Raw genomic sequence first — 20877 nt, forward strand, 5'->3', positions numbered from 1 at the left:
AACCCCGTCTCTACTAAAAATACAAAAATTTGCCAGGCATGGTGGCGGGCGCCTGTAATCCCAGCTACTTGGGATGCTGAAGCAGAAGAATCACTTGAACTGGGGAGGCGGAGGTTGCAGTGAGCTGAGATCGCGCTCCAACCTGGGTGACATAGGGAGACTCCATCTCAAAAAAAAAAAAGAGTCTTGTGAGACTCCAGGGCAGTTTAGCAAAGATGCCCATACAATGCATCTCCTCCAAATGGTCCCCACCAGCTTGGACGTGCTGGGGGACTCAGCCACTCTGCTTGAGGCCTCCCTCCTTTGTGGGGTAGGGTGTGTGCAACTAGGAGCTGTGGAACCACCTCTGACAGGCCAGCTCACACTTTGCCATGTGACGCTCCCCGACTTCTCTCAGCCGATTTGAAATCCCTCCTGAAGAGATGAGAAGTAGCTGAATTAACCCCAGTTCTCCTATATCCCTCTCCTCAAGGAGTTAAAATGGATTTGTGATGAGCAAGTCTTAGATCTCTGATATTTAACCTCATAGGAATAAAAAATACAACTGCCAAATTTTACTTTAGTTCCAGTCATTTGGGTTATAACTGGATAGAAACACATCCACTAGCTACCTTCCACATCAACAGTCATCTAAAGCCGGGGTCCCTAACCCCCAGGCCATGGGCCTGTACCAGTTCATGGCCTGTTAGGAACCGGGCCACCACAACAGGAGGTGAGCAGTGGGTGGGCAAGCATTGCCGCTGAGCTCTGCCTCCTGTCAGATCAGCAGTGGCATTAGAGTCACATAGCATGAACCTTATTGTGAACTGCACATGTGAGGGATCTAGGTTGTGCACCCTTTATGATAATCTAATGCCTGATGATCTGAGGTGGAACCATTTCATCCTCAAACCATCCCCACCCTGCTGGTCTGTGGAAAAATTATCTTCCACGAAACCGGTCCCTGGTGCCAAAAAGATTGAGGACTGCTGATCTAAAGGGAGCACACAAAGTAATGACTCTTGGCAGGGTACAGTGGCTCATGACTATAATCCCAGCACTTTGTTTGGGAGGCTGAGGTGGGAGGATCCCTTGTGGCCAGGAGTTCGAGACCAGTCTGGGCAACATAGTGAGACCCTATCTCTAAAAAAGTTAAAAATAAGCTGGGTGTGGGGTGCGCACCTGTGGCCCTGATCCTCCTGCATCAGCTTCGCGAGTGGCTGGGACTGCAGGTGCGTGCCACCACGCCCAACTAATTTTTGTATTTTTTTGTAGAGACGGGGTCTCACCTTGTTGCCTAGACTCGTCTGAAACTGCTAGGCTCAAGCGATCTGTCTGCCTCATCAAATTGTATGGTTTAACAGGATTAATTTTATAGTATGTAAATTCAAGCTCAATAAAGCTGTTATTGGAAAAGAATCCTCTGGCTGGGAGAGTGGCTCATGCCTGTAGTTCCAACACTTTGGGAGTCTGAAGAGGGTGCATCACTTGAGCCCAGAAGTTTGAGACCAGCCTGGGCAACACAGCGAGACCTTGTCTTTACAAAAATTAGCTGGGTATAGTGGTGTGCACCTGTAGTTCCAGCTACTCGGGAGAGTGAGGTGGAAGGATTGCTTGAGCTCAGGAAGGTAAAGGCTGCAGTGAGCCATGTTGTACCACTGTGCTCAGCCTGGGAAACAGAGTGAGACCCTGTCAAAAAAAAAAAAAAAAGAGAAGAAAAGAGGGAGAGGGAAGGGGAGCAGGAGGGGGAAAGAGAGGAGAGGAGAGGGAGACAGGAAGGAAGGAAAGGGAGAAAGGAAGGAAAAAAAGGAAGGGAGGAAGGAGAAAAAAAGCCTGGGCACAGTGGCTCACGCCTGTAATCCTAGCACTTTGGGAGGCCGAGGTGGACAGATCATGAGGTCAAGAGATCGAGACCATCCTGGTCAACATGGTGAACCCCATCTCTACTAAAAATACAAAAATTAGCTGGGCGTGGTGGCGCATGCCTGTAGTCGCAGCTACTCATGAGGCTGAGGCAGGAGAATCACTTGAACCCAGTAGGCGGAGATTGCAGTGAGCCGAGATCACGCCACTGCACTCCAGCCTGGGCGACGGAGCGAGATTTTGTCTCAAAAACAAACAAAGCCAGGTTGTGTGGAAATCCTGTGGCTGTCCACAGCTCTCTGGCGGGTGCCTCCACAGCAGGCACAGAATGTGCCTGTGCCTCCAAGGGTAGACTGAGCCCAGGGAAGGACTTCTTGCCAAGTGGATGCAAAGGCACAGCTAGCAGGCCAGGCAACCCTGTCAGCCAGGTGTGGGGGCATGCAACTGTGATTCCAGCTACCCTGGAGGCTGAGGCAGGGGAATTGCTTGAACCAGGAAGATAGAGGTTGCAGTGAGTAGAGATCACGCCACTGTACTCCAGCCTGGGTGACAGAGCAAGACTCTGTCTCCAAAAAAAGAAAAAAAAAAAAGGAATGGGTGGCAACTGCTGTTAGTTTCTGCACACCACTGGGCCCATCTGAACAGTAATCCTACAAAGAGTCATGGGAAATAGAGTCTTGTGGAAGATGTGCACATTTTGTTTCATAAGCTAATTTCTTGGCCACCTTCTTTCCCTCTTTGTCTTACAGAGTGAAGAATGATGAACTTGTGAAAGTTCAGGTATGGGTGGGCTGAGTGTCGAGTGGGAGGGTAGAGCCAGCCCAAGGGAAAAGGGCAGAATGCTGGGTCAAGAGTTTGATGCACTTTCCCTGTTAGGTGCACTTTCCCTGTTAGCATTGAGATAGGAGCTGCCTTATTGGTAACTATTGGCCCTAAACCACTTGGTTATACCTAAGTTATATCAGATCTCAACTGATTGTATGTTCCTGTGAGGCTCTTCCTAGTTACAGTTAGTATTTTATAATTTTGTGAGATTATTTTTAGTACGTAGAAAGCCGATTGCCTAGATGCTAATGGTGCTTCAGCCCATGAACTGGGAGCTCTAGCACATGAATAGTGGGTAATGATGGGAAGTAGCCACATTCCCGTTATTAACCCCTGCCTTCCCTGTTAGCTTCCTGCTTACGTGCTTCAGGAATTGCCTGGGCACTCCACTTTTCTGGAGTTTCAGGGAAGACCTTAGATAGCTGCTTGTTGTACCGATTTAGGTTTTCCAGGACAATCTGGTCTCTCTTTGCACCAATCTGGTGGATGATCTGGACTTCATCTGTGAACAGACAAAGAAACAATGAGTCCCCTATAACCTCCCTCTTTCCTTTCTCCCTGGGTTCCCAATCACCAGGATCAGACCCAACTTCCTTTTGCCCTAATCTAAGCCCCTAGGATCCATGACTGCTATACTCTGGGGCATCCCTTGAAGGTGAGCATTGCTTAGAAATATCACAGCGATAAATCACTATAGTGTCTGTGGGGAAAAAAACAACAAAAAAGAAATGTCATAGCTAGTCACCTCATTAGAGGCCTGGGAGCCAAGGATGGTGCTTTCCTTCCTAAGGCAGAACCTATGGCCGGGTGTGGTGGCTCACACCTGTAATCTTAGCACTTTGGGAGGCCGAGGTGGGTGGATCACATGGTCAGGAGTTTGAGACCAGCCTAGGCAACATTGTAAGACCCCCGTCTCTACAAAAAATACAAAAATTAGCTGGGTACAGCTACTCGGGAGGCTGAGGCAAGAGAATCAATTGAGCCTGGGAGGTGGAGGTTGCAGTGAAGATAGCACCACTGCACTCCAGCCTAGGCAATGGGAGTGAAACCGTTTCAAAAATAAGAAAAGAACCGGCTGGGCACCATGGCTCACGCCTGTAATCCTAGCACTTTGGGACGCTGAGGAGGGCGGATCACAAGGTCAAGAGATTGTGACCATCCTGGCCAACATGGTGAAACCCCGTCTCTACTAGAAATACAAAAATTAGCTGGGCGGGGTGACGCGCGCCTATAATCTCAGCTACTTGGGAGGTGGAGGCGGAGGTTGCAGTGAGCCAAGATCGTGTCACTGCACTCCAGCCTGGCGACAGAGCAAGACTCCGTCTCAAAAGAAAAGAAAACAAAAGAAAAGAACCTATGTAACCACTTAGAGGCCTTATCCCTTATAAAAAGCTAGATACTAAAAAAGAGGCACCTAATTAATCCCATCAGTCATGAATACCTTAGAGTAATTTTGTTAAACACTTTGAGAAGACTTTCAGCTGCAGCAGTTTAGGAAAAAGATGGGGCTTGGGAAGAAGAAACAGCTTGGAACACGAAGACCTAGATCGAGTATCCTGGAAGCCCAGGCATCTAAGGGACAGCAGTAGGGACGGGGAAGGTGGCGAACATTTACTGAACACCTTAAACAGACATTGGGCAAGAAGCATTACATATGCTTTCTCATCTACTCTACTCAAAGTACATTTTTGTTAACATCACTTCACAAATAAGGTGCTTGTGGCTCAGAGGAATTATATAATTTACTGAAGGTTACTAAAAAAATACTGAGCCAGGATTTAAACCCAAATGTGCCTGACTCCAAAGCTCTGATTTTTTCCCACATAGCACCTTGGTGGGAGACTATCTCGAAGTGGGAGAATATCTCAAAGTGAGAGAAGGGAGAAGGGTGGACAGACGAGATGGATTGTTCCCAAAGTCTTGCCTACTTTACAGTTCCACCCTTCATTGCCTCTTTAGTAAGATGCAGGGATAGAGAAAGCGGGGAGAGAGCAGTTCCCTCCCTATTAGTTATCACTCCCCGACCCGACTCCTGTGCTAGTGTGGGTGCTGGGTCATGAACATGAAAACCTGGGTCATCCAGGGCCTCTTCTCCATACCCACAACTGTTTCCAGCCCCCAGTGATCTTCCACCTCCCTGGCCCATGTCCCCCTGTGCCCCTACCACAGGGGCACAGCTCTATTACCAAAGTAAATCTCCTGTTCAAAGGTGTTGTCTGTGGAGTAGGCAAACTTTCCAGCTCGGGGAGTCACCTGGCGAAAGTAGCTCTGGGTTTGGGGCTGGGAGAGGCTCGTCTTTTCATGGATATCCTCAGTGGTCTTGTGGCCAGGCATGATTTCAGCTGTCTCTGCTTGTTGGAAGTAACTGGGCAATCTTGGCAGGGGTGAGAAAGGAGGGAAAAGGGGAAAAGAGTAGGAGGTGGATCCCCCTTTCCATTAAATCCACAGCTCGTTCCTTTTCCTCTTTAAGCTCAGCTCCTATACACGTGAGCATTGCAGAACACCAATGTTTAACTTTTAGCCTTGTCCCCATGGTGCCAGTTGAATGTGGAGCTGCCAGAAGGGCCTGTCTACAGCTGTCCTGCCTGGCTACTGAAGGATCCATGCCTTCTGCAGCCACCAAGCAGCAGGGCAGAGCGGCGGTGCTCCAGCATAACCCTTTTTTAACATTCGTACCCTTAAAGGCGGCATGGCCTTGGGGAAGGGATCCCACCTCCTTCGTCATCTCACTCTGTCTATTCTGTGTGTGGTTATTTAATGTCCATCCACCTGGTGATGGACAGGCTGTGAGCTCCTTAAAGGTACATATCTGTGTCTGTTGCTTTTACATTGTATTCCCAGCACTTTGCAGAGTACCTGGAAAGTAGCAAGAACGTAATTTATATTTGTCTAATAAATGAATAAATAAAAGGATTTCCACTGATTTTTAGTTCACTCTTGGAAATCAGGGATAGTGTAATAGCTCCAGTCTTCCCTCTAGCTAAAAATGAGATGGAAGCAATCTAAGAAACATGTAGTCATCTTCTTCTCTCAGGTTGTCTGGTTCTCTGTCCTGCAGCTAGTCAGTTTTTGAGTCAGTGACACACTGGTTCCTTATTCAGAGTGAGGCAGGACCAAACCTCAGTGCTATGAGGTTCCTGCCTTCCTCACTCCACCAAGGATACATTTCTGGGAGCACCTGGCTGGTAACTACACCAGCAGTCTGATGGCAAAGTCTGCTGGAGAAGGTTGAGAACCAATCCCTTTAAGAGCAGTGGTTCCCAGCTGGGAATGACTTTGTCCCTCTTGGAGACATTTGGCAGTGTCTGAGACATCTTTGGTTGTCACAGCTAGGAGGTTGTGCTCTGGTGGGTATGAGCCAGGGATGCTGCTATCATTCCATAATGAACAGGGCAGCTCCCACAACAAAAATTATCCAACCCAGAACGTCAGCAGTGCAGATTGAGAAACCTTACTTTGCAGAGCTCTCAGAGAGCAGGCCGGTGGTGGAGAACATAAAGTTGATGGGAGAGTGCATTCCAAAATCGGGAGTGTGAGTCCACCTGGGAGTCCCTAAAGGGGAGTCAGGGATTATCAAAGGTACACTTGAGGCCCTGGTCAGTATACCTGTAGTAAACGGGAAGCAGCAGTTCTGGCTTCTTCTTTTCCTGTGGGGGCAGGATGACACTTTGATCCTCAAACTCTGCTGTCTCTTCTGCCTCCAGCTGTTTCAGGAGCTCCAGGTCACTGGCAGAGGTAAGTTCATCACGGATGTGACTCCAGTCGTACTGCTGGCGCAGGAAGCTCTGCCACTTGTTGGGGGATGCCCCAGGCCTTTGAGGATGCTTGTTCTGGATCCATCGGGCTGTGCGCTTGTTCAGCTTTTCCAGCACAGTGGCCTCCCACGCTCTGGCCTCCTTCTCAGGAGGCAGAAGCCAGGCTTCTCTTTCCTCGAGGTTCACATCTGGAGAAGGTGGCCGACCCAGCATATCTGGATGCATGCAGGGATGACGGATGAGAGGGCGGGGTGCTTCCTGGATGGTGCTGGCTGGCTTTGATTTCTTCAGCTTCTTTTCGGGATTGGCAGAGCTTTCTGTCTTCACAGCCAGGGAGGTGTCTCCTGTTAAGGGACTTGAGGAACCCAGGAACTTGAAGCTAACAGGTTTCTGAGGCCGGGCCTTCCTGATTCGGGGAGTATGGATGATGTCATTGGTATTGTAGAGGTGGTCAAAGCTGTACTGGCTATAAGGAATGCCGGGCAGTCCTCGCTGCCACACCACCTCCTGAGAGAAGGTAAGGTTTGCAGCAGCCATTTTCAAATATTGGCTCTTGCGGTGTAGACAGTACTGTGAGCTGAAGAAGACCGTAGGCACACTGGAGACAGAGGCACACTCCTCCTTGCCTTTCAGTTTTGAGTAGTTTAAAATCATGCCCCATCCCAACCGTGGGGGCAGTGACTGATAGAAGCAATGGGGGAGAAAGGTCTTTTCCTTCTGGGTCCTGGTCATACTGCGTCCCAGCAAATGCTTCCTTCCACACTGCCTGGCCTAGAGGCAAGGCCTGGAGATGAGACCTGGCACCTGTTAAGGGAATGGCAGGAACTGATGAGAACTCTAGAGCAGCAGAAATTGGTAGCCCATAGCAGTTCAGAAAGAGAATAACTTGAAAAACAGATGGAAAGGGGGTGGGGAAAAGCCACGTGAGTTAGAAGAACAAAAGAAGAAAATGGTGCAACATCCTAAATATTTCATGTATCAGGCCCTTGTTTCTGGTTCTTACACTTGTTCCCAAAGCTCAGACCCTCATCTCCTTGTGAGGGATGACTGCTTTTCAGCAGTATCCCATGCTTCCAGTTTGTCTTTAAATGTTGCCTTCTTTCGTTCAAAAGGCTTATAGCGTGAAGTTCAGACTATTCAGCATGGCATTCAGGGTTCTCCATGACTTTGGCCTCAGTTTATGACTTTGTCCTGGCATGTAACCTCTGCTTGAGCCAGTCCAGTCTCCTGGCTGTTCTCTGAGTATCCTCTCTCCACCTAATGAAGCTTCCTTCTGTGTCCTCTACATGAAATGGCCTTTCATACTTGACACAAATTGTATCCAATTTCCAGGCCCAGCTCAATTTGTGCTGCTCCATAACTCTTTCTTGACCTTTCCAGGCTACCAGGTCATACCCAAGTTTATAAATTCCTCCTGGTCTGTACCACTTACTTTAACTGTTAATCCTATGACACCTCGCATTGTTAAATATTTGAGACTAAATATTTGAGACTATAATTCCATTGCCCAGTGACCATGACTCCCGTCTCTTCTTTCAGAGTCATCCAGCACACCTATTGCTACATAGTTTTTATTGTTAAAATATTTAATAGCTGTAGGCCGGGCACAGTGGCTCACGCCTGTAATCCCAGCACTTTGGGAGGCTGAGGTGGGTAGGTCACCTGAGGTCTGGAGTTTGAGACCAGCCTGGCCAACACGGTGAAATCCCATCTCTACTAAAAATACAAAAAATTAGCCGGGCGTGGTGGCATGTGCCTGTAATCCCAGCTACTTGGGAGACTGAGGCAGGAGAATCGCTTGAACCTAGGGCGGGGGAGATTGCAGTGAGCCAAGATCATGCCATTGCACACCAGCCTGGGCAACAAGAGCGAAACTCCGTCTCAAAAAAAAAAAAAAAATATATATATATATATATATATAAAAAATAGCTGTAATGTATTTTATCAAATAGGTAAATGGTTTTGGTTCTTCATGAATTATTGGATGGGTTGTTTCTATATTTTAGCTAGCATGGCAAACACTGTAGATAACAAATGCTTAAATTTAATGTTAGTTTAGTTTTGTTTTGTTTTCCTTTTGAAGTATTCCCTTGGCCTAATAATGATAGTTTTGGAATAATCTTGCTGAGGGTTTTACGTAGGGAAGATATTATGATCTTCATTCCCTATTTTAAGAAGCTGAGGTTCAGAGAGGTAGGTAAATTGCTTCAGATCACATAGCCCGTAAGAAGAGGAGTCAGGTTTCAAACCTAGCCTACTAGATCACAACTCTGGAGCACTTAACCTCCGTGCCACACTGGCCTTGGCCCAAGCACCACTCCCTACCACTCACTTTGTTGGCCTTGCCTCTCCAAGGAGCAGGTAGGCCTCCTTATGTGTAAGGATGAAGGAAAGACCATTATTCCATATCTTTCTATCCTGCTAGTGTCAACTCCTGCCCTGCGTCCAAGGTGCCCGTGCAGACCAGATCTGACTTGTTTCTCTTTCCTCCTTAACACCCAGCACATAGCCTCTCTCCCTAGGGCATGATTTCTCTTACTGTCTTCCATGTGTAAAAGTGACCATATTGTATTTCTTTGTGTTAAGGGCAAATTCTTTTTTTGTGCGTTTTTTTTCTTTTGTTTTGTTTTTTTGAGACAGGGTCTTGTTCTGTCACCCAGGCTGGAGTGCAGCACTGGCACGATCATAGCTCACTGCAGCCTCAACCTCCTGGGCCCAAGTAATCCTCCTACTTCAGCCTCCCGCGTAGCTGGGACTACAGGTGCATGCGCCACCACACCCAGCTATCTGTTTTTTATTTTTAATAGAGATGGGGTCTCACTATGTTGCCCAGGCTGGTCTCAAACTCCTGGGGTCAACAATCTGCCTGCCTCGGCCTCTCAAAGCGTTGGGATTACAGGTGTGAGCTACAGCATTCAGCAAAGGCTCAACTTTCATCTAGATGCTATTAGGCCAGAATCAATAACCTCCCTCAAATTAGGTGACACATGATTAATATGCTATCACTCCAGGACTTTTTGCACATAAGGCTAAATGTAATTGCTTCATCTCTTCACAACCATGAAGGCAACGTCTTCATGAAGGCAAGTTAAGAGAAAGAGGGTGGTCACAAGATGATGTTTTCTCCTGAAACAGTGGCTACTCCCACTGGCTGAAAATGGAAAGGCTGGAGCAAGATGGCCAAACAGACCCCTCCAGCGATTGTCTCCATGCAGGAACACCAAACTGAACAACTGTCCCCGCAAGAAAAGCACCTTTAGGCCGGATGCGGTGGCTTACGTCTGTAATCCCAGAACTTTGGGAGGCTAAGGTGGGCGAATCACTTGAAGTCAAGAGTTCAAGACTGGCCTGGCCAACGTGGAGAAACCCCATCTCTACTAAAAATACAAAAATTAGCTGGGCGTGGTGGTGGGGGCCTATAATCCCAGCTACTTGGGAGGCTGAGGCAGGAGAATCGCTTAAACCTGGGAAGCAGAGGTTGCAGTGAGATGAAATGGTGCCACTGCGCTCCAGCCTGGGTGACAGAGTGAGACTCCTTATTTAAAAAAAAAAAGCATCTTCATAAGAAACAAAAAATCAGGTGAGTGATCACAGTACCTGGTTTTCACATCGTATCAAGAAAAGAGGCACTGAAGAGGGTGGGAAGGACGGTCCTGCATCGCCTATACCCCCATCCCTCGCCCCTGGCACAACAGCTTGGAGACAGAATCTGTGCATGTGAGGGAGGGAGAGGAGTGTGGGATTTTGCATTGGAACTCACTGCTGCCCTGTCACAGCACAGCACTACACTAAGCAGAATTCTGCTGGCACCCACAGAGGACGCATTTAGATCAGCTCTGGGCCAGAGGAGAATCCTCAGGCAGAGTGGGACAGACCTGAGTCCCAGCTGGTTCTGCCACCAGCTGACCAAAGTGGCCTGGGGCCCTGAATACATATGAGTGACAGTCAGGTCACAAGGACTATATTCCTAGGCAAACCCTGGAGATGCACTGGTCATGGAGGCAGCGGACTTTGGGTGTGGAAAGGAGAGGGAAGAGTACTCAAGTTGCCAGACAAAGTCCAGAAGACTTTGAGTAGCAACTCAGCCACAGGAAAACAAAGCACCAGGCAGAATCCTGAGGCTTCTGATTCCAGGCCTTTGCTCCTAAGCTACATTTCCAGACCTATCCTGCGCCAGAAGGGAATCTGCTGCTCTGATGGGTCAGATTTATCCTGGCAGGATTCCCCACCTGCTGACTAAAGTGCCCTTGGGCTTTGAGTAAATATCAGTGGTAGCTAAGCAGTTCTGGCCACAGGCCTTAGGCAGGATCCAATACTGTACTGGTCTGCAAAGCTTCAGGTGTGACCCAGTGCACTGCCATCTGTGGTGGCCACGGGAGTGCTTATGTTACCCCTCCCCCAACTCCAGGCAGCCCAGTAGGGAGAGAGATTCCTGACTGGGGGAAAGAGAAGAGAGAAAGTGAGAGATGTTGCCTGGGTAACCAGGGAATTCTCCCTTATCTTACCCAAGGCCACCAAGGATCCAGGAGTATCCAGGAATTGGCAACAGTTGCAGGGGTCATAGGCTTAGGGCACCCCCTGGTATACATCAGCTGCAGAGACCATAGGCTTAAGTCACAACACTTAATCCCCTTTGAATATATAGAAAGCCTTCTCAAGGAGGATAGGTACAAATAAGTCCAGACTGTAAAGATTGGAATAAATACCTAACTCTTCAATGTCCAGACATTGATGACCATCCGCAAGCATCAAGAACATCCAGGAAAACATTATTTCATCAAATGGACTAAATAAGGCACCAGTGACCAATCCAGGAGTGACAGAGATATGTTACCTTTCCAGACAGGGAATTCAAAATAGTAATCTTGAAGAAGCTCAAACTTCGAGATAACACAGAGAAGGAATTCAGAATTCTATCAGAAATTTCAAAAAGAGATTGAAATAACAAAAATCAAGCAGAAAGGCTGCTCTGCCTATGGAGTAGTCATTCTTTTGTTTCTTTACTTCTCTAATAAACTTGCTTTCACTTTGCAAAAAGAAAAAAAAATCAAGCATCACTTCTAGAGCTGAAAAATTAAGTTGACTAAAAAATGCATTGGAGTCTCTCAACAGCAGAATTGGTCAAGCAGAAGAAAGAACTGGTGAGCTTGAAGACGGGTTATATGAAAATACACAGTCAGGGCCGGGCAGGATGGCTCATGCCTGTAATCCCAGCAGTTTGGGAGGCCAAGGCGGGTGGATCACCTGAGGTCAGAGGTTCAAGACCAGCCCGGCCAACATGGCGAAACCCCATCTCTACTACAAATACAAAAAATTAGCCGGTCGTGGTGGCAGGTGCCTGTAATCCCAGCTACTTGGGAGGCTGAGGCAGGAGAGTTGCTTGAACCTGACAGGCAGAGGTTGCCACCGCACTCCAGCCTGGGTAACAAGAGTGAAACTCCATCTCAAAAAAAAAAAAAAAGGAGTGATTTAGGATGTCCCCAGATAAATGCCCTTTAGCCTGTGACATAAAGAATCTTTAGTTACAACGCAAACATCCCAGAAAGAATACCATATTATCATTATCAATTATTAGAAATTCTTAAGGAGGCTGTGTGCGGTGGCTCATGCCTGTAATCCCAACGCTTTGGGAGGCTGAGGTGGGCAGATCACCTGAGGTCAGGAGTTTGAGACCAGCCTGGCCAACATGGTGAAACCCCATCTCTACTAAAAATACAAAAAATTAGCCAGGCATGGTGGTGGGCACCCGTAATCCCAGCTACTCAGGAGGCTGAGGCAGAATCGCTTGAAGCTGGGAGGCGGAGGTTGCAGTGAACCAAAATCGTGCCACTGGACTCCAGCCTGGATAACAAGAGCGAAATTTCATCTCAAAAAAAAAAAAAAAAAAAAAAAAACTTAAGGAATAGTTATTATCTGATATGATGGCTTATTAAGAAGGAAGGGAACACATGATAGGTCTGTTTTGAAAAGGAATGGGGACAGAACAAAATATTACGAGGTCTGATCAAAAGAGGCTTGTTCTGGCTTGTCTTTGTCTGTCTTGGAGTCACGGGGCAGGTGTAAGGCCAAATTCTGCACTTCCCAGTCATGTTACCTTGGGCAAATAATTTAAAATTTGTAGTTTCCCAATCTGAAAATTGAGTCTGGTACCTGTTCTAATTTAGTGTTGATTGATATGAAGCTCAAAATTAGAAACGTGTGAAAGTTCTTTGCAAACTAAAATATATGTGTGAGGAATTGTTATTATTAGTTTAGAGGATGGACTGTTGTCCTTAGAAGGCAAGTCTCTGGGTCCTACAGTTAGATGCACTGGGCGCTTTGGGAAGAATTCAGGGGTACAGGGTACTCAGCAATTAAAAGAGAGGGTGCATAGAGAAGGAAGAAAGGACTTATTAATGGAGTTTGGAGGCTCCTTATTATCTAAACTTACACATTACGTGACCAGCATTATGAGGCAGCACCCCACTCCCAACAAATAGCCCTCTAGAACCAAAAGCAGAGTGGCAGGTCCTGGGTCCTTTTGTACACAGCATAAAAAATTAAGTCAATTGGCTGGGCGTGGTGGCTCATACCTGTAATCCCAACACTTTGGGAGGCTGAGGCATGTGGATCATCTGAGGTTAGGAGTTCGAGACCAGCTTGACCAACATGGTGAAACTCCGTCTCTACTAAAAATACAAAAAATTAGCCAGGCGTGGTGGCGCATGTCTGTAATCCCAGCTACTCGGGAGGCTGAGACAGGAGAATTGCTTGAACCCAGGAGTTGGAGGTTGCAGTGAGCCAAGCTCGTGCCACTGCACTCCAGCCTGGGCAACAGAGTGAGACTCTGTCTCAAAAAAAAAAAAAAAAAAAAAAAAATTAAGTCAATCTGGCATAACTGCAGACCAGGCCCTGGAATGAGCAACCCACCAGCATTATCTGCATTTCTAGGAACTTGGGCTAGAAGGGTAGGAATGGGGTTGGAAGGGTTAGGCCACATGCCTCTAGTTAAAACCTGATGAACTTCCTAGATCCCCAACTGGAAAACGTAGGAGTTGGACTAAATTCCTCTCCTGCCTCTAATATTTTATGAATACAGAACTCAACTCAAAATGGGTAGTATCTCAGAGATTCCAAATTTAGTTCTACTTTTCTGTTTGCTTATCAGTCGCTTACCCTCACCCTCTGGTCTGATACCTTTATCCTGTACAAGTGGTCAAAGTAGGTTGAGTAACGTGTGCTAAAAGGAGTAATATCTTGCATTCTCAAAACAGAGGAAACTGCCTTGAAAGAAAAGACTAAAAAGCAATAAACCTTAGTATCAGTATCTTCTGAAAGCTTTAAAAGAATAATACTTTCATCTCTACCAACAGATTTGGATTCTGAAGTTCTGAGGTGGAGTCCAAGAGTGTGCAGTCAGCTTCTGGGGTAGTGTTTGTTAGATATAGTTTTTTTGTTTATTTATGTATGTTTAAGACAGGTCCTCACTCTGTCACCCAAGCTGGAGTGCGGTGGCACAGTCATGGCTCACTGCAGCCTTGCCTCCCAGGCTCAAGCAATCCTCCTGCCTCAGCGTCCCCAGTAGCTGGGACCACAGGTGCGCACCACCATGCCTGGCTAATGTTTTAAAACTGTTTTTAGTAGAGACAGGGTCTTACTATGTTGTCCAGGCTGGTTTCAAACTCCTGGACTCAAGCGATCTTCCTGCCTTGGCCCCCAGAAATGCTGGGACTGCGCCTGGAGTAGATATGGGTAACGAACCTTTTACATCAGACTCTTGTGTCCTACTCCCAGAATGTTGATTCAGTGGGCTGCAAGTGAGGCCTAGAAATCTGCATTTTCACAAGCTCTCAGGTTTAATACACATTACATTTAAAGAAAGCACAGCCCAAAGGGTGTCAGTGGGGTGTATGAAGGAAGCCTGGTTAGGGGGGAGAGTGGGATTAGGGAACAGCTGCTTAACCTGGCTTGTTTCAAATCCCCCTTTCTCCCTTTTTGCCCTCAAAAAGTTCCTCATTTTTTCCCCTCTACTTTCTAACTTCTCGCCATGCACTCACACAGCTATACGGCTATCTCCAGAGATTACTCTGGAAACTCTGCTATAAAGATGACCTGGTCTAATGCCTTGATTTGTTTTTTGTTTGTTTGTTTGTTTTTTTGAGACAGGGTCTCACTCTCCTGGAGTACAGTGGCACAATCATGGCTCACTGCAGCCTTGACCTCCTGGGCTCAAGCAATCCTCCCACATAGCTGGGAGTATAGGCACGTAGCACCACTCTCGGTTAAATTTTTTTTGTTGTTTTTTTGTAGAGATAGAGTCTCACTATGTTGCTCAGGCTGGTCTTGAACTCCTGGACTCAAACGATCCTCCCACCTTGGCCTCCCAAAATGCTGGGAATACAGGCATGAGCCACTGCACCAGGCCTAATGTCCTGATTTTATAAATCCCAAAACTGGGGCCCAGAGAGAAGAGACATCATTAAGATCACCATACTTGTTGGTATCTGAAGTAGTACTGACCCTTTTGACACCTAATCCAAAGTTTTTTCAGCTACCTCAGGTTGCCTCTCATCTTCCAGCTGACACCATCCAGCACCTTTCAGATACTGGCAAAGGAGCAGTGTTTCAAAATTACTTTCCAAATGGCCTCCTACAAGGCAGTCCTCAGAGAGAAGCAAGGTTCTGCATCTTAAGCCTTCCTTGGTTTCTTAGGTTCCAAAGCTGTTTCTATCAGTCTCCAAGCAACCAACTCTTTAGAATTCCATGAGTCTACTCAGAGAACTTGTGGGTTCAGTCGGGGGTATCTTCAACCATTTATTAAATTTCCTTTTTTGTAAACTGAGCTTCGAGAAATTGCATCTTATTTATTGATTATTTATTGAATGGTAGTTTCATGGAGTTTTTGGTCTTTTTTTTCTTTGAGAGGGAGTCTCACTCTGTCACCCAGGCTGGAGTGCAGTGGTGCGATCTCGGCTCACTGCAACCTCTGCCTCCCAGGTTCAAGCAATTCTGCCTCAGCTTCCCATTACAGGCCACACCACCATGCCCCACTAATTGTTGTACTTTTAGTAGAGACGGGGTTTCACCATATTGGCCAGGCTGTTCTCGAACTCCTGACTTCAAGTGATGCGCCTGCCTTGGCCTCCCAAAGTGCTGGGATTTGCAACTATGAGCCACCGCACCCAGCCTCTTGGTCATTCTTTGAAAAATAAACCTCAGCCAGGCGCGATGGCTGACACCTGTAATCCCAGCACCTTGGGAGGCTGAGGCAGGCGGATCACCTGAGGTCAGGAGTTAGAGACCAGCCTGACCAACATGGTGAAACCCCGTGTCTACTAAAAATAGAAAATTTAAAAAGAAAATCAGCTGGGCCTGGTGGCGCATGCCTGTAATCCCAGCTACTTAGGAGGCTGAGGCCAGAGAATCGCTTGGACCCAGGAAGCAGAGGTTGCAGTGAGCCAAGATCAGGCCATTGCACTCCAGCCTGGGCAACAAGAGTGAAGCGCAGTCTCAAAAAATAAAAATAAAAAACCTTCTAGATGTATGCAGCTCCATATTCTCCCACCACAGGGGTTTATAAATCCTGAGAAAGAAGCAAAGCAGGGAACACATGACCACATAGCTCTGGCAGGCGTCAGATTACCAGGCTGATAGAACAGATGGTAAAGTAGAAGCTGTCCGTTGACTTTTCCATTCCCTTTTCAGCTCCTCCGCTGCTACTTAATCTCCTTTGTCCACACAGTTCAATCCCATTTTCCCTGATCTCCAAATCTGGCTAGATTATTAGCCATTAACACTAGTTTTTACAAGGAGACTCTTCAATCTTGTATTTCCAGTAGTATAATTTCACATGTACAGAAATTCTTTAAGTCATAGAAGTCTTACAGATATAGAAATTCTGATCTTCAGGAGTCCTGTTGTGAAACAAACTAATTTATCCTGACAGCAGGAAAGATTTCCCGGCCTAAGGCTCTGTCTCGTTGACCCAGGTCATGCTATTCAGGTGGTCCATCTCTTGGTTCCAGGCAAGACTGCTGCTGCTGATCAACCTGAATATGAACTTTAGCACTTGGGCTCAAGCTGCACTCAGACAGTTGGACCCCCATAAAAGAGCGAGAGGGTACGTTTTCTGGTATGAAAAGTAAAGACTAGGCCAGGCGCTGTGGCTCACGCCCATAATCCCAGCACTTTGGGAGGCTGAGGCGGGCGGATCATGAGGTCAGGAGATTAAAACCATCTTGGCTGACACTGTGAAACCCCATCTCTACTAAAAATACAAAAAAATTAGCCGGGTGTGGTGGTGGGCACCTGTAGTCCCAGCTACTTGGAGGCTGAGGCAGGAGAATGGCGTGAACCCAGGAGGTGGAGCTTGCAGTGAGCCGAGATTGGGCCACTGCATTCCAGCCTGGGCGACAGAGCAAGACTCCATCTCAAAAAAAAAAAGAAAAAGAAAAGTAAAGACTAAAAAAATTAAATATTATAACCCTGCTAAGGCAGGAGGATCCTTTGAGCCCAGGAGTTTGAGGCTGCAGTGAGCTATGATGGCACTACTGCACCCCAGCCTCAGTGACAGAGGGAGACCCTATCTCTAATAAAATAAATCAAAACCCTGTTAAGGTTCCTCAAAAAATTAAATATAGAATTACTCTGTGATCCAGGAATTCTACTTCTGGGTATATATCCAAAAGAATTGAAAGCAGGGACTTTAACAGATATTTGTATACCCATGTTCATAGCAGCATACTCACAATAGCCAAACGGTGGAAACAACCCAAATGTCCATCAGTGAATGAATGGATAAACAATATGTGGAAGATGCATACAACAGAATGTTATTCAGCCTTAAAAAGGAATGAAATGGGCCGGGCGTGGTGGCTCACGCCTGTAATCTCAGCACTTTGGGAGGCCGAGGAGGGTGGATCACCTGAGGTCAGAAGTTCAAGACCAGCCTGGTCAACATGGTGGAACCCCATCTCTACTAAAAATACAAAAATTAGCTGGGTGTGGTGGTGCGCGCCTGCAGTCCCAGCTACTTGGGAGGCTGAGGCAGGAGAATCACTTGAACCCGGGAGGTGGAGGTTTCAGTGAACTGAGATCACGCCACTGCACTCCAGCCTGGGGGACAGAGTGAGACTCCAAAAGTTCTGGAAATGGATAATGGTGATAGTTGTACAACAATGTAATGTACTTAATGTCACTGACTTGTACACTTAAAAATGGTTAAAATTGGCTTGTTCCAGTGGCTCATGCCTGTAATTCTAGCACTTTGGGAGGCCAAGGCAGGATGATCACTGGAGGCCAGAGTTCAAGACCAGTCTGGGCAACATAGCAAGACCCTGTCTCTAAAAAAAAAAAAAAAAAAGTTAAAATGAGGCCATGCATGCCTACAATCCCAGCACTTTGGGAAATTGAGGTGGTAGGGTCACTTGTTTGGGAAGAGGAGGTGGGAGGATCCTTTGAACCCAGGAGTTCAAGGCTGCAATGAATTATCATGGTGCCATTGCACTCCAACCTGGGTGACAGAGCAAGACCTAGTCTCTAAAAAAATAAGAGTTAAGGCCAGACACAGTGGCTCACGCCTCTAGTCCCAGCACTTTGGGAGGCTGAAGCGGGCAGATTACAAGATCAGGAGTTTGAGACCAGCCTGGCCAACATGGTGAAACCCCGTCTTTACTAAAAATATAAAAATCAGCTGGCCGTGGTGGCACGTGACTATAATCCCAGCTACTCAAGAGGCTGAGGCAGGAGAATCGCTGGAACCCGGGAGCCAGAGGTTGCAGTGAGCCGAGATCAGACCACTGCACTCCAGCCTGGGTGACAGAGCAAGACTCTGTCTTGAAAAAAAAAAAAGAATTAAAAAAAGAAACATGGCCAAGTGTAGTGGCTCTTGCCTATAATCCCAACACTCAGGGAGGCCAAGGTGGGAGGATTGCTTAAGCCCAGGAGTTCGAGACCAGGCAACATAGGGAGACCCCGTCTGTACGAATAATCTAAAAAATTAGCCAGGTGTGGTGGTGCGTGCCTGTGGTCCCAGGTACTCGGGAGGCTGAGGTGGGAGAACTGCCTAAGCCTGGGAGATTGAGGCTGCAGTGAGCTATGATCGCACCACTGCACTCCAGCCTGGGTAACACAGTGAGACACCCCGTCTTAAAAAACAAATAAACAAATACTATGCATAAAACCGCAAGGCTCAAGAAACAACAGTTTGAAGTAGTTAGATGTGTGTGTTTTTTAATTTTCATGTCTTATCTTTTCTGCTTTTTTTTTTTTTTTAAGAGATGAGGTCTTGCTCTGTTGCCCAAGCTGGTATCGAATTCCTCCTGGGCTCAAGCAATCTCCTGCCTAGGCCTCCCTCCTAACAGCTGGAACTACAGGCATGTACTGCTGCATTCAGCTACTGGGGGAGTGTTTGAGTAGTCTTTTTAAAAAATATGTTAATATCTTGGTAAAAAGTATATTTATACTGTTCTCTAACCTGCTTTTTTCATCAGCTTCATGGAAAAATGCTCATCATATATTCTTCTGCTATATAACTAAACTGCTTTCATTTATGACATCACAATTAAACTGGTAAAACCAAATTTATATTGCTAACTTGTTTCTAATTTTTTCTCTATTAAAATGATATGATTAGCATCCTTGTAGCCAAATATTTACACACATTTATGAAGTTATACTGAAAACAAATTCCTAGACGTGGAACTGTGAGTCAAAGAGAAGGGATCTTTTAAATATTTTTGCATAGATTGCCATGAAAAGGTCATACCAGTTTATATATCCACCAATATGAGTTTCTTTTCCAAATCTTCTTCAACATCTTGTGAGAGACAGTTAAAGCATAGTTGTTCAGAGCCCAGGCTTGAGAATCAGATTTCAAAGGTATGAACCCTCTCCCTTTTTCTTTTCTTTTCTTTTTCTTTTTTGCCCAGGCTGCAGTGCAGTGGCACCATCTCGGCTCACTGCAAGCACTGCCTCCCGGGTTCACGCCATTCTCCTGCCTCAGCCTCCCGAGTAGCTGGGACTACAGGTGCCTGCCACCACGCCCGGTGAATTTTTTGTATTTTTTTTTTTTTTTTAGTAGAGACGGAGTTTCACTGTGTTAGCCAGGATGGTGTCGATCTCCTGACCTCGTGATCCGCCCGCCTCGGCCTCCCAAAGTGCTGGGATTACAGGCGCGAGCCACCGCGCCAGGCCCCTTTTTCTTTTTAGAGGCAGGGTCTTATCCAGGTTGGTCTGAAACTCCTGACCTTAAGCAACCCTGCCACCTCAGCCTCCAAGTAAACTGGGATTACAGGCGTGAGCCACCTCACCCAACTTCCACTTCCCAGCTGTATGATCTTCAGAAAATCAGTTAAATTCTCTGGGCCTTAATTTACTAATAGGGTTCTTGTAAGTATTAACAATTAGCTACTATTATTTACCTTCTTTAGTTCCTGAGACTTCTATGCACAGAATATACTTGATGTGTGCCACAGAACCTATACAAAGGTAATTACAACTAACAGGGAGTTGTATGATAATGACATGGGACATGAGAGCATTTGGAAACAGATAAAAAGGCTTACCTTGAGGACAGCCTTATTAGGAGCAGAGGCAAACACAGGTTTTGGGGGTTTGAAGCTTACGCATTTATAGGTTTCTCTAATTACCAAGGTAGGAAATTATGAAATCAGGTACAAGGGCTTGGGAGGGGCCTAAAGCTTAAGTTTGATGAAAAAAAACCCACCTCTGGTTGGAACCAATAGCCTATGAAAAAGTAGAAAAGAGCCCAATGCATGGGGACCGCCGGTAGTCCCTTGTGGTGTTTGAGAGGCTGAGGCAGGAAGACGGCTTGAGCCCAGGAGTTTGAGGCTTGTAAGTGTGCAGTGATGGTAAACCGCCGCTGTACTCCAGACTGGCAACGTAGTGAGACCTTGTCTCTTTAAAAAAAAAAAAAAAAAAAAAAAAAAAAAAAGATGAGAGAGGTAACAGTTGCCTGACTGGAACAAAAATGAGAAACCAGAATAAGAAAATAATAACTATTGGCTGGGCGCGGTGGCTCACGCCTGTAAATGCCAGCACTTTGGGCCGAGGCGGGCGGATCACAAAGTCAGGAGTTCGAGAAATTAATAACTATTACCTCATTTGGCTGTTTTTACACTCGTAAGGAATGAAGCTCAGAGGTCACACAGCTAGTAAGAAGCCAGCACCCTTCGATGTGGGAGTGATGTGGAGGATAGGCATATACAGAGAACACAAAAGCAAAACACCATGGTGCAGATTTTGAAAGAAAAGTCCTAAGATTAGTAATGAGTGTGAATTATTCAACAAAGTGATCAAAACCAACTCCAGTCCTGCATTCCTCTTCGCCATCAGGAGTTTGGAGCCTGGAGACAGCTAGCTGCCTGGTTCTTTTTTTTTTTTTTTTTTTTTTTTGAGACGGACTCTCGCTCTGTCGCCCAGGCTGTAGTGCAGCGGCGTGATATCGGCCCACTGC

General features: G+C 46.6%; 2 protein-coding genes across 7 annotated transcripts in view; one reads left to right on the forward strand and one right to left on the reverse strand.

Moving 5' to 3' along the window:
- The window catches only part of RIOX1 (ribosomal oxygenase 1), a 39897-nt gene extending 24654 nt beyond the window's left edge, over window positions 1-15243 (forward strand). For 2 of the 4 annotated variants that reach the window (XM_063651815.1, XM_063651818.1), the window contains 3 exons: window positions 2592-2622; window positions 6372-6402; window positions 14712-15243. The gene's annotated coding sequence lies outside the window, so the exon portion shown is untranslated. Of the gene's footprint in view, window positions 1-2591; window positions 2623-6371; window positions 6403-13774 lie in introns of all 4 variants that reach the window. The other 2 variants (XM_054449547.2, XM_063651816.1) reach the window with 2 other exon arrangements.
- Window positions 1-20877, reverse strand: part of HEATR4 (HEAT repeat containing 4) — a 63944-nt gene that overhangs the window by 37396 nt on the left and 5671 nt on the right. The window contains exons 2-5 of one of the 3 annotated variants that reach the window (XM_063651814.1): window positions 20128-20320; window positions 6274-7226; window positions 4854-5041; window positions 3029-3169 (exon numbers count right to left, since the gene is read on the reverse strand). In XM_063651814.1, the coding sequence (XP_063507884.1) occupies window positions 3029-3169; window positions 4854-5041; window positions 6274-7154 (1210 nt within the window). In that variant the 5' untranslated portion in view covers window positions 7155-7226; window positions 20128-20320. Of the gene's footprint in view, window positions 1-3028; window positions 3170-4853; window positions 5042-6273; window positions 7227-14921; window positions 15119-20127; window positions 20321-20877 lie in introns of those variants that run through there. The other 2 variants (XM_054449521.2, XM_054449520.2) reach the window with 2 other exon arrangements.

This window comes from Pongo pygmaeus, chromosome 15, assembly GCF_028885625.2.
Source record: "Pongo pygmaeus isolate AG05252 chromosome 15, NHGRI_mPonPyg2-v2.0_pri, whole genome shotgun sequence".
Taxonomy (NCBI): domain Eukaryota; kingdom Metazoa; phylum Chordata; class Mammalia; order Primates; family Hominidae; genus Pongo; species Pongo pygmaeus.